Below are 12,501 nucleotides of genomic sequence, written 5' to 3' on the forward strand. Positions count from 1 at the left end.
ATCCACAGCTCCTCTCTGTAGTCACACGCTCTGTATATACTATATATCCACAGCTCCTCTCTGTAGTCACACGCTCCGTATAAACTATATATCCACAGCTCCCCTCTGTAGTCACACGCTCCGTATATACTATATATCCACAGATCCCCTCTGTAGTCACACGCTCCGTATATACTATATATCCACAGCTCCCCTCTGTAGTCACACGCTCCGTATATACTATATATCCACAGCTCCCCTCTGTAGTCACACGCTCCGTATAAACTATATATCCACAGCTCCCCTCTGCAGTCACACGCTCTGTATATACTATATATCCACAGCTCCCCTCTGTAGTCACACGCTCTGTATATACTATATATCCACAGCTCCTCTCTGTAGTCACACGCTCTGTATATACTATATATCCACAGCTCCCCTCTGTAGTCACACGCTCTGTATATACTATATATCCACAGCTCCCCTCTGTAGTCACACGCTCTGTATATACTATATATCCACAGCTCCCCTCTGTAGTCACACGCTCTGTATATACTATATATCCACAGCTCCTCTCTGTAGTCACACGCTCTGTATATACTATATATCCACAGCTCCCCTCTGTAGTCACACGCTCTGTATATACTATATATCCACAGCTCCTCTCTGTAGTCACACGCTCTGTATATACTATATATCCACAGCTCCCCTCTGTAGTCACTCGCTCTGTATATACTATATATCCACAGCTCCCCTCTGTAGTCACATGCTCTGTATATACTATATATCCACAGCTCCTCTCTGTAGTCACACGCTCTGTATATACTATATATCCACAGCTCCTCTCTGTAGTCACACGCTCTGTATATACTATATATCCACAGCTCCCCTCTGTAGTCACTCGCTCTGTATATACTATATATCCACAGCTCCCCTCTGTAGTCACACGCTCTGTATATACTATATATCCACAGCTCCCCTCTGTAGTCACACGCTCTGTATATACTATATATCCACAGCTCCCCTCTGTAGTCACACGCTCTGTATACAGTCATAGCCAAAAGTGTTGGCAATGCTTAAATTGTTCCAGAAAAAGTATTTCCCAGAGAAAATTATTGCAATCATTATGTTTTATTATACACACGTTTTTTTTTTTTGTGTGTGTTGTTCCAAAACACACAAAGGAAATAAAGGCAAATTTGATATAATTTCACACAAAACACTAAAAATAAGTCGTACAAAATTGTTGACACCTTTTGAAAATTGTGAGCAAATAACTTTTGTTTCCAGCATGTGGTGCTCGTTCTCACTCGCCTGTGGTAAGTAAAAGGTGTGGGCAGTATGAAAATTACCCCTGGAACCAGATACAATGTGGAGAAGTTGGCTCAATCTTTTCATTGTGTGTCTGTGTCTGCCACACTAAGCATGGAGAACAGAAAGAGGAGAAGAGAACTGTCTGAGGACTCGAGAACCAAAATTGCTGAACAATATCAACAATTTCAAGGTTACAAGTCCATCGCCAGAGATCTAGATGTTTCTTTGTGCACAGTGTGAGTTAGTGTGATCAATGAGTGGAACAGGCTGCCACGAGAGGTGGCGAGTTCTCCTTCAATTGAAGTCTTCACACAGAGGCTGGACAGACATCTGTCTGGGATGATTTAGCGAATCCTGCTTTGAGTAAGGGGTTGGACCAGATGGCCCAGGAGGTCCCTTACAACTCTACCATTCTATGATTCTATGATATTCAAGAGGTTTACAACCTGTGGGACTGTAGCTAATCTTCCTGGATGTGAACGGCAGAGAAAATCTGATGAAAGTTGCAATGCGGTAGAGCCGGGATGGTGGATAAGCCCCAATCAGGTGCCAAAGAAATGCAAACTGTCCTGCAGGCTGAGTGCATCAGTATCAGCGGGAACTATCCGTCCTGTTGTTAATGAAATGGAAAGTATTCAGACCCCTTTAAATTTTTCAGTCTTTGTTTCATTGCAGCCATTTGGTAAATTCAAAAAAGTTCATTTTTCTCATTAATGAACACTCTGCACCCCATCTTGACTTTAAAAAAACAGAAATGTAGCAATGTTTGCAAATTTATTAAAAAAGAAAAACTGAAATATCACATGGTCATAAGTATTCAGACCCTTTGCTCAGACACTCATATTTAAGTCACATGCTGTTCATTTCATTGTGATTCTCCTTGAGATGGTTGTACTCCTTCATTGGAGTCCAACTGTGTTTAATTAAACTGATAGGACTTGATTTGTAAAGGCACACACCTGTCTATAGAAGACTTCACAGCTCACAGTGCATGTGAGACCAAATGAGGATCATGAGGTCAAAGGAACTGAACAAGGAGCTCAGAAATGTGGCAAAGCACAGATCTGGCCAAGGATACAAAAGAATTCCTGCAGTACTCAAGGATCTTAAGAGCACAGTGGCCTCCATAATCCTTAAATGGAAGAAGTATGGGACCACCAGAAGTCTTCCTAGACCTGGCTGTCCAGCCAATCTGAGCAATCGTGGGAGAAGAGCCTTGGTGAGAGAAGTAAAGAAAAACCCCAAAATTACTGCGGCTGAGCTCCACAGATGCAATAGGCAGATGGGAGAAAGTTCCACAAAGTCAACTATCACTGCAGCCCTCCACCAGTCGGGCCTTTCTGGCAGAGTGGCCCAATAGAAACCTCTGCTCAGTGCCAAACATATGAAAGCCCGCATAGAGTTTGCTAAAAAAAAAAGACATGAAGGACTCCCAGACTATGAGAAATAAGATTCTCTGGTCTGATGAGACGAACATAGAACTTTTTGGTGATAATTCTAAGGCTGGGGTCACACTGCGTTATGGCAGTCCGTTTAACGTACTGCCTTACACTGTGGTATAACGTGGTGTAACGCAGTGCGTTAACGCTGCCATAGACCCCCATTATGTGGCACATTGCGACGCATGCTGTAAAGCGGCACGCGTTCGCGATGTGCCGTCATTCACTGGCGGAGCCTCGGACGCGGGCTGCAGCGTCTGAGGCTCCGTCACCGCTAGTGCTGATGAATCATCAGCGCTAGAGGTATAGCATAACGCATATCGCGTTATGCTATAGCATTAACGCAGCCCGTCAACGCTATGCGTTGAACGGGCTGTGTTAACGCTATGTGAACCTGGCCTAAGCGGTATGTGTGGAGAAAACCAGGCACTGCTCATCACCTGCCCAATACAATCCCAACAGTGAAACATAGTGGTGGCAGCATCATGTTATGGGGTGTTTTTCAGCTGCAGGAACAGGACAACTGGTTGCAATTGAAGGAAACATGAATGTGGCCAAGTACAGAGATCCTGGATGAAAACCTCTTCCAGAGTGCTCTGGACCTCAGACTTGGCCGAAGGTTCACCTTCCAACAAGACAATGACCCTAAGCACACAGCAAAAATAACAAAGGAGTGGCTTCAGAGCAACTCTATGGCCATTCTTGACTGGCCCAGCCAGAGCCCTGACCTAAACCCAATTGAGCATCTCTGGAGAGACCTGAAAACCGCTGTCCACCAACGTTCACCATCCCACCTGATGGAACAGGAGATGATCTGCAAGGAAGAATGGCAGAGGATCCCCAAATCCAGCTGTGAAAAACTTGTTGCATCATAGCCAAAAAGACTCATGGCTGTACTAGCTCAAAAGGATGCTTCTACTCAATACTAAGCAACAGGACTGAATACTTATGACCATGTGATATTTGAGTTTTTCTTTTTTAATAAATTATCAAAAAAAAATGTTTTCAGTCAAGATGGGGTGCAGAGTGTAGATTAATCAGAAAAAAAATGAACTTTTTTTGAATTTACCAAATGGCTGCAATGAAACAAAGAGTGAAAAATTTAAAGGAGTCTGAATACTTTCTGTAACCACTGTATGGATCTAGGCCCAAATGTTTGCCACTGCCCCAGTTTGTTGTTTGGATGCAGCGGTGATGTCCTGTTTACAGTGCCGTGTCCATGTAGAGGTATGAGCTACTGAGCTCACTGATTGGTGGCAGCACACTCAAAATTACATTACTCCTGAAGCCATGCAAAAAAAAAATGGAATAGCATTGGAGAGTCAGCAAGGGACCCAAGGTCAAGAAATGCTCAGTGTGGTTTTTTTTTTTTTTAACTCGACGTATGGCATAAAGTTTTCTGAATGATATAACTCCTTTAACTGGACTGAAATGTAAATTGATCTGTGTCAGATTTTCAGCCTCAAAATCACTGAACCAGGAGTTTAATAGAGGCCATACAAGTGCCCAGCAATCCCCCAGAGGAAAATAGACAGGAAATTGTGAAATACCACTTCAGAAACCGAAAAAAAGAAGACTTACAAAACGTAAAGTACCACTCCGAAATTTGTTTTATATTTTGCCACCAGACAGGTATCAGTAATGTATGTACTTACCTCTGTCTCTCTTCTTCTGTTTCCGGCACCACTCTGGTCCCTCTCTGCCATGCTGTGACCGCAGGTCTGACTGTGAGGAAGTCACTGCTAATGGTTACTATTAGTGATGAGCAAGTATACTCGTCGCTCGGGTGTCCTCCGAGTATTTTGGCGTGCTCGGAGATTTAGTTTTCGTTGTCTCATCTGCATAATTTACGGCTGCTAGACAGCCTGAATACATGTGTGGAATGCCTGTTTGTTAGGGAATTGCCACATGTATTCAGCCTGTCTACAAGTCGCAAATCATGCAGCTGTCTCAAATCTTAATATTTTTCAAAGACAACATAGTAACTAGTGATGAGAGAGTATACTCGTTGCTCGGGTTTTCCCGAGTATTTTGGCGTGCTGGATGAAAACTAAATCTCCAAGCATGCCAAAATACTCGGGAAAACCCAAGCAACGAGTATACTCTCTCATCACTAGTTACTATGTTGTCTTAGAAAAATTTTAAGATTTGAGAGTCTCAAATCTTAATATTTTTCAATCTACTGGCTAACACGATACAAAGATTTATATCTTTCATGTATGCTGTCTTTGACAATTCCGAGTCTCAAAGAATTGCATCCGGCAGCGACTTCCAATCAGTCCCGCAAACACTGGAGCGGTCATTAATCGGTGACATGGTGTTAACGTGTACCGACACAGTAGAAGTCGACGGCTGTTAAGTATTTTACTACACAGAGAGCAAACATATCCAGAGGTGAAACAAAAACATGGATTTTTGTGAGTACTCACCGTAAAATCCTTTTCTCCAAGACGCTCGTTGGGGGACACAGGTACTGTGGGTGTATGCTACTGCCGTCTGGAGACTGACACTAAGTATACAAAAAAAGTTAGCTCCTCCTCCGCCGCATACACCCTCTCCCCGATTGTGGGCGGAAACCAGTTTAATGCAACAGCAGTAGAACACAAAACAAATTTAGCCTTAAAGCCGAATACCATATGTCTGAAAAAGGACCACCCTAATTTAAAAAAGGAACTATATTTATTAAATAAACAAGAGCCACCTGGCTAATAGGGTGGGTGCTGTGTCCCCCAATGAGCGTCTCGGAGAAAAGGATTTTACGGTGAGTACTCACAAAAATCCATGTTTCTCCTTCGTCTCACTGGGGGACACAGGTACTGTGGGACGTCCTAAAGCAGTCCCTGGGTGGGAAGTGAACTCACCGATCCAAGCCGCATGCCCTCCTTCCTAAAGGTGCGCCACTGCTGCTTGAAGAATTTTTCTACCCAGGCTCACATCTGACGAAGCCTGAGTATACACATTGTAATGCTTAGAAAAAGTATGCAGGCTGGACCAGGTTGCCGCCTTGCATACCTGCTCTACCGAAGCCTGGTGCCGAAGAGCCCAAGAGGCGCCCACTGCCCGAGTAGAGTGCGCCCCTATCCCTGTTGGAATTGGTGTGCCTCTAACACTGTAAGCCTCTTGAATAGTTAGATGAATCCATCTGGCTATGGTCGACCTTGAGGCTGAGAGCCCCTTCCTGCGCCCTTCGGGGATCACAAACAGCGAGTCTGTCTGGCGAAAAGGTGCCATCCTCGACACGTACCTCCTGAGCGCTCTCACTAGGTCCAAAGTGTGGAGCACCTTTTCCACCTTATGTACTGGCACTGGACAAAATGAAGGCAGAACAATGTCCTCATTAATGTGGAAAGAGGACACGACCTTCGGCAGAAAGGGAGGAGCTGGTCTAAGGACTACCTTATCCTTGTAAAAGGTCAGAAACGGTGCTCTGCAAGATAGGGCTGCCAACTCCGAGACCCGCCTAATGGAAGTTATGGCTACCAAGAATACAACCTTCCTGGAAAGGTATGATAATGAAATTTCTTGTAACGGTTCAAAAGGAGCTTCCTGCAGGACACTCAGGACCAGGTTAAGGTCCCAGGAGTCTATGGGCGCTCTAAAGGGGGGCACCAAATGAGAGACCCCTTGAATGAACGTCTTGACCTGCATATTAGTAGCGATCCTTCGCTGGAAGAGGACAGACAAGGCCGATATCTGTCTCCTAAGGGAGCTCGGGGCCAATCCTGCGTCTAGGCCTGACTGAAGAAAAGCCAGGATGTTGGGAACTGAGAAGGATAGTGGAGCAACCCCGTGCTCTCGACACCAACGAAAGAAAACCTTCCAAGTGTGATGGTAAATTCTCGCCGAGGTAGGCTTCCGGGCGCTAACAATTGTATCAACCACTTCACGCCCAAACCCCACCTGGGTCAGAATCCAAGATTCAACGGCCATGCCGTCAAACACAGGGCCCCTGAGTTCGAGTGGCAGATTGGCCCCTGAGCCAGTAAGTCTGGTCGTTCCGGCAGACGCCAAGGAACGTCTGCGAGGAGCTGCACTAGATCCGCGTACCATGCCCAACGGGGCCAGTCTGGGGCCAGCAGAATTGCCGGAACCCCCTCTGTCTTGATTTTTCTGATGACCCTCGGAAGTTGTGGCAGCGGGGGAAACAGGTATGGGAGCCGAAACTGGTTCCATGGTAGGACCAACGCATCCACTGCGATTGCTCGCGGGTCTTGACACCGAGCGACAAACACGGCCACTTTGGCGTTTTCCCTGGAGGCCATCAGATCCATGTCTGGTGTCCCCCACCATTGGCAAATCTGCTGGAAGACCTCGGGGTGCAGGGACCATTCCCCGGCCGCGACACCCTGCCGGCTTAGGAAGTCTGCTGCCCAATTTTCCCCGCCTGGTATGTGGAATGCTGAGATTACCGAGTGGTTCCCCTCGGACCAGTGTAGTACATGCTCTATTTAGCGCATGGTTGCCCTGCTGCGCGTGCCTCCCTGGTGATTCACGTACGCCACCGCCGTGGCGTTGTCCGATTGAATCCGGACAGGACGTCCTGCTAGAAAGTGCTGGAAATGTTGCAGTGCCAACCGCACCGCTCGAATCTTCAACAAGTTGATCAGGAGGCGTGCCTCCTGATGCGACCAATGCCCCTGAGCCGTGTGATGGTGGAAAACTGCTCCCCAACCGAGAAGACTCGCATCGGTTGTGATCACCAACCATTGATCTGGGGGAAAGGGTTTCCCCTGAAGAGAGGAGTCACGCATCCACCACTGAAGTGACCGTCTGACTTGAGAGGACAACCTGCACTGATGATCGAGCTTGAATGGACTCTTGTCCCAAGATGTCAAGAGAGCGTGCTGCAGGGGACGAAGATGAAATTGGGCAAACGGAATCGCTTCCATTGCCGCCACCATCCTACCTAGAACCCTCATCCCGAACCGAATGGTGTGAGGGCCTGGTTGTTGAAGATTCCGAACTCCCTGCCGGAGCGCTCGAGCCTTGTCCTGAGGGAGAATTACCAACCCTCGGGAGGTGTCGAAAATCATCCCTAGGAACGAAATCCTCTGAGCTGGAACAACCATCCTAGGCGAGATAGGGTATCCAGCGTGATGTTGACATTTTCCTCGCATGCCCGAAAGGACGGACCTTTCACTAAGAGGTCGTCTATGTACGGTAAAACCACTATGTCCCGTGAATGTAGAATGGCCATGACGACCGCCATTACCTTCGTGAACACTCTGGGGGCGGTGGCCAACCCGAAAGGCAGAGCCACAAATTGGAAATGCCGACCATCGATTGCAAAACGTAGGAACCTTTGATTCGGGGGAAAAATAGGGACGTGCAGGTAAGAATCCTGGACATCGATTGAGGCCAAGTACTCTCCCTGCTCCATGGTCGATATGACTGAACGGAGAGATTCCATTCGAAAGTGCCTGATTCTGATGAACCTGTTCAGGAGCTTTAGGTCCAGAACCGGCCTTACTGTCCCGTCCTTCTTGGGGACCGCGAACAGGTTAGAATAAAAACCTTGAGTTCTTTCGCACTCTGGTACAGGGACAATGACCCGTTGCGCTGAAGTACCTTGTTGGCCCCTAGCAATGCCTCTGTCCGGGATTCTGCTTTGGGAAGCGGGGAAAGAAAAAATCGTCTTGGAGGATCTCTGACAAATTCTATTTTGTACCCGGACGACACTAATTCCGCCACCCATGCGTCGCGTGACACCGAGACCCAGACGTGGCAAAACCTGAGTAGACATCTGCCCACTCTGCCGTCTTCGGGTACCGAATGCCCCAGCGGGTTGGCTCTATACATGACCTGACGCGCCTTGTCTTGGTTGTAGCGAGCTGGGGCGGAAGAACTGGCCGCTGCCATCCACCCGGGGCTGCGAAATGCTCGAAAGCGTGACTGAGGCTGACGAAATGGCAGTTTAATTTTCTGCTGTGGGAGAAAGCTGCTTCCCCCCCCACCCCCCGTAGCATTTGAGATGAGTTTGTCTAATTTTTCCCCAAATAGGCGGCTACCCTGATAAGGCAAGGAAGTCAAGGATTTCTTGGAAATCGAATCAGCCCGCCATAGCCTTAACCACAGGGCTCTCCTAATGGCGACTGCATTCGATGCCGCTAGTGCTGCGCAATTAGCCGCATCTAAGGACGCATTGATTAAATAGTCACCCGCCATCGCGATCTGACCTGCTATCTCAGACACTTCCGTCGGCAGGTCTCTATCCTGCAGGACCTTATTTAAAGAATCTGACCATGACATCATGGCCTTGGCTACCCATGTTGCCGCAAATGAAGGAGAGAGTGCTGATCCTGATGCCTCATATACCGAGCGGGCTAAACACTCTATGAGCCGATCCGTGGGGTCTTTAATGGAAGAAACACTAGGCACCGACAACAAAGTTCTTGAGGCCAGGCGTGACACTGGGGGATCCACAACCGGAGATTCCGCCCATCTCTTACAGAGCTCTGGTGCAAAAGGATATCTCGTTTCTAGCGTTTTTTGTCCCAAAAAACGCTTGTCTGGACATTCCCTGTGACGCTGCACTATGTCCTCAAACTCTGGATGAGTGCTAAACACTCTATGCGGTTGCCTGGCCTTCTTAAAGGCTACCTTATGACCTGAGGCTAGGGAGACGTCCTCCTCAATACCCAAAGTTTGATTGACAGCTTCAATGAGACTGTCTACCGTCTCCCAACACCCCGGGGTATCCAGGTCCAGGGATTCCTCCACGTCATAACCTGAACTCTGCTCGCTCCCGGAAAATGGTAACGGTGAGCGAGACGCCGTACTCACGGATGCCGAAGCACCGGAGGGGCCCGGAGACGCAGTGTGGGTTCTCTTCCTATGCGTCTGCCTAGAGAGAGTGCGGCCCCTGCAGGCCGGAGGCTCTTGTGAGGTGGATGAACCCTCCCAGACAGTCGAGCCGTCGTCTCTACCCCTGAAGGGTCTTGAACGCCTTCGTAAGCGAAACCATGGACCGAGAGAGTGATAACTCCCTTTCCGGGGGATCCAGACCCCTGGGCTCCGTCGCAGGGGAGGGCTCCTGGGTGCATTCGGAGTCACAGGCTTCACATAACTTAACAGTCTGCGCTCGTGGGAACATAACCCCACAGGAAACGCATGCGGCATAAAGGAACGTGTGCGTTTTTCCTTTCCCAGACATATTGCTGATTAGGCCAAATTTATGAAAGTTCGAGGGGAAAGGAGGAGGAGGGTAACCCCTTAATGCACGTAGTGTTGCTCCGGGACGGGGGTTGCACTTACCCTGCTCCTGTGTGTCCCCCCCGCGCTCCTGGGTCTGCCTCCGATGCGCTCCTTCACCTCTGGGTAGGCTGCGAAGTGTTCTCCTGGTCGCGGCCTACCCTGCACTGAAGCTGGGGCCTCAATTTTATCCGGCGCCCGCCCTAGCCACGGGGGGCGGCGCCGGATATGACGTCACGCCAGGGGGCGGAACTTCCACCCGCAGCTTAGGCCGAAGCCGCGGGCTAAATTAGTCACCGCCCGCCTGCTCGTGCGCTGGCCGCCCCGCTACCCTGGCGATCCCGCCTGGTCCTTCATGCCGCTCTCCTCACATCCGCTGTCGGTGCAAGTCCGCGGCCCTGCTGAGCTTCCTGCAGGACACAGCCACGTGCAGGTAACGGGAGGGAGGAGGGGAGGCGAAGAGGCGAGGAGGGAGAGAGGTGGGGGGTGGGGGGGGTGGGGTGGAATGGCGACTGCAGATCGCAGCCTTAGCCCCAATATATTAGAAAGCTGAGATCTAACTGGCAACCAGTGGAAAGACCTCAGGTGACTTAGGCCTGTTTCACACTTCCGTTTTTGACCATCAGTCAAAATCCGCCGTTTTAGCAAAAAAACAGATCTGCCATTTTTTTTTGGCGGCTCCGTTTTTTTCCCCATTGATTTGCATTACCGGCGGATCTTGACAGATGGCCATCCGTTGGATCCGTTTTTTTGCGGATCCGTCAATTTTTTTGTGTCCGCCGAGATGCCTGGACAGACCATGTAACGTTTTTTTGGCTGCAGGATCCTCATTTTTATAGTGCGCATGCCCGGATGAATGAAGTCAGCCGGAAATTTAACCCTGAACTCATTTCTGGGGGACAGAAATAATTCTCTCTCCCCTTCCATTCCCGGGCAGCGGTTCCTTTAAAATTCTTCATTTGTCGGATCCATAAAAAAAAATGGTCCGGTCCCATCCATTCACTTCAGTTAGCAACGGATCCGCTTTCCGCCATTTTGGCGGATTTTAACTGACACAAAAAAACTGGTGTGAAACAGGCCTTAATAGTGTGAGCCCACTGCCAAAATGCTGCCCAGGGCCCTACCCAGCTCCATACCTGCCACTCCAGCCACTCGGTAGCGGCACCTGGGGTAATTCATTTTAGGACGGTGCAAGCACCCTAGCTCCGTCCGCCTTGTAGGGGCGAGGAGAGGGACCGTCCGCCGCCATGCAGCACCGCCGTCTTGCGTTGGTGGAGCAGTGGGGGCCGCACAGACTAGTCTTGTGCCTCTGTGCAAGCCCATGGTTTCAATATCTAGGGGTGGACAGGGCTAAGTCTGGCATAATGTCCCACGTCGCGGGAAAGGATACGTGGAGGGATACTCGCACGTGCTCGCCCGTTGATGGTTTGGGGAAATCGGATCCTGTCTTATCTTCATAAAAATAAAAAAGAAAAATAGATGTCCGGGGAAAAGTCCAGAGATGTCCCTCGGTGCGGGAAAGGATACGTGGAGACGATACTCAACGCGTGCTCGCCCATTGATGGTTTGGGGAGATTGGACCCTTTCAATAGGATCCGTCACCCCTGTCTCCTCTTCATAGCAAGAAAGCAAAAAAAAAAAAAAAGTCTGGAGAGATCCAGACTGCGTGTGCCTCCATAGGACACTAAGCAAAAAACTGGTTTCCGCCCGCAATCGGGGCGAGGGTGTATGCGGCGGCGGAGGAGCTAACTTTTTTTTTGTATACTTAGTGTCAGCCTCCAGACGGCAGTAGCATACACCCACAGTACCTGTGTCCCCCAATGAGATGAAGGAGAAAACAAAGTGATACTTTAAACCACAATTTCCCTAAAATTTCATTCACTTGTCATTTCGTCCTCACCTAGTGGCGCTTCATCTTGGGAACTTATCAGTGATGGACTTGACCCCATATCCAGTATTTTCCAGACCTCTTGTGAAGAGGAGTCTCCTTCTATCCAAGATGGCCCTGACTGAACGGACTTAGCGCTGTTCACGAGATGTCCACGTGGTGATGGAGACAGGTTCTTTTTCCGTGGTGACAGAGATATGTCCTCTTTCCGTGTAGCTTTGGGGTCTACAGAGGTAGAGGGCTGTGCAATAAACAAGCAGATTTCACTGTAGTCCCAAGTTACATCAGTAATATAAGACATTAACCCATGAAATCACACAATCTGGCCATTTATGATGGCCACTGCTGACAAAATGCAGAAAGTAGAAGGAGATATAAAAAAAAAAGCCAAAGAAGCTCCATGTATCATCAACACTGGAGCTCATTTACATGATAATTGGTAACTGAGGTTTGAGATTTTAAACTTTACATGGAACTAGATATTAAACCCTTTGCTCCTCAGCTACTTTTGGCCTTTTTGACCAGTGGTAACTCTGGAAAGCGGTAATAACCCTGGAATGCTTCATAATTTCTCAGTGATTCTTGGATAATTTTTTTTCCGAGACACATTATACTTTATGGCAGTGGTAAATGTAGGTCAATGGGATTGATTCCTCAAAGCTTTTATGCCACAAAAGTGGTGAAAAAGAC

General features: G+C 48.5%; 1 protein-coding gene across 3 annotated transcripts in view; it reads right to left on the bottom strand.

Moving 5' to 3' along the window:
- CCDC57 (coiled-coil domain containing 57) overlaps positions 1–12,501 on the bottom strand; it is a 151,525-nt gene that overhangs the window by 12,072 nt on the left and 126,952 nt on the right. For all 3 annotated transcript variants that reach the window (XM_073588142.1, XM_073588144.1, XM_073588143.1), the window contains exon 19: positions 11,824–12,052. In XM_073588142.1, the coding sequence (XP_073444243.1) occupies positions 11,824–12,052 (229 nt within the window). The remainder of the gene's footprint in view (positions 1–11,823; positions 12,053–12,501) is intronic.

This window comes from Dendrobates tinctorius, unplaced genomic scaffold, assembly GCF_039654945.1.
Source record: "Dendrobates tinctorius isolate UK_male_01 unplaced genomic scaffold, ASM3965494v1 ptg000103l, whole genome shotgun sequence".
Classification (NCBI taxonomy): Eukaryota; Metazoa; Chordata; class Amphibia; order Anura; family Dendrobatidae; genus Dendrobates; species Dendrobates tinctorius.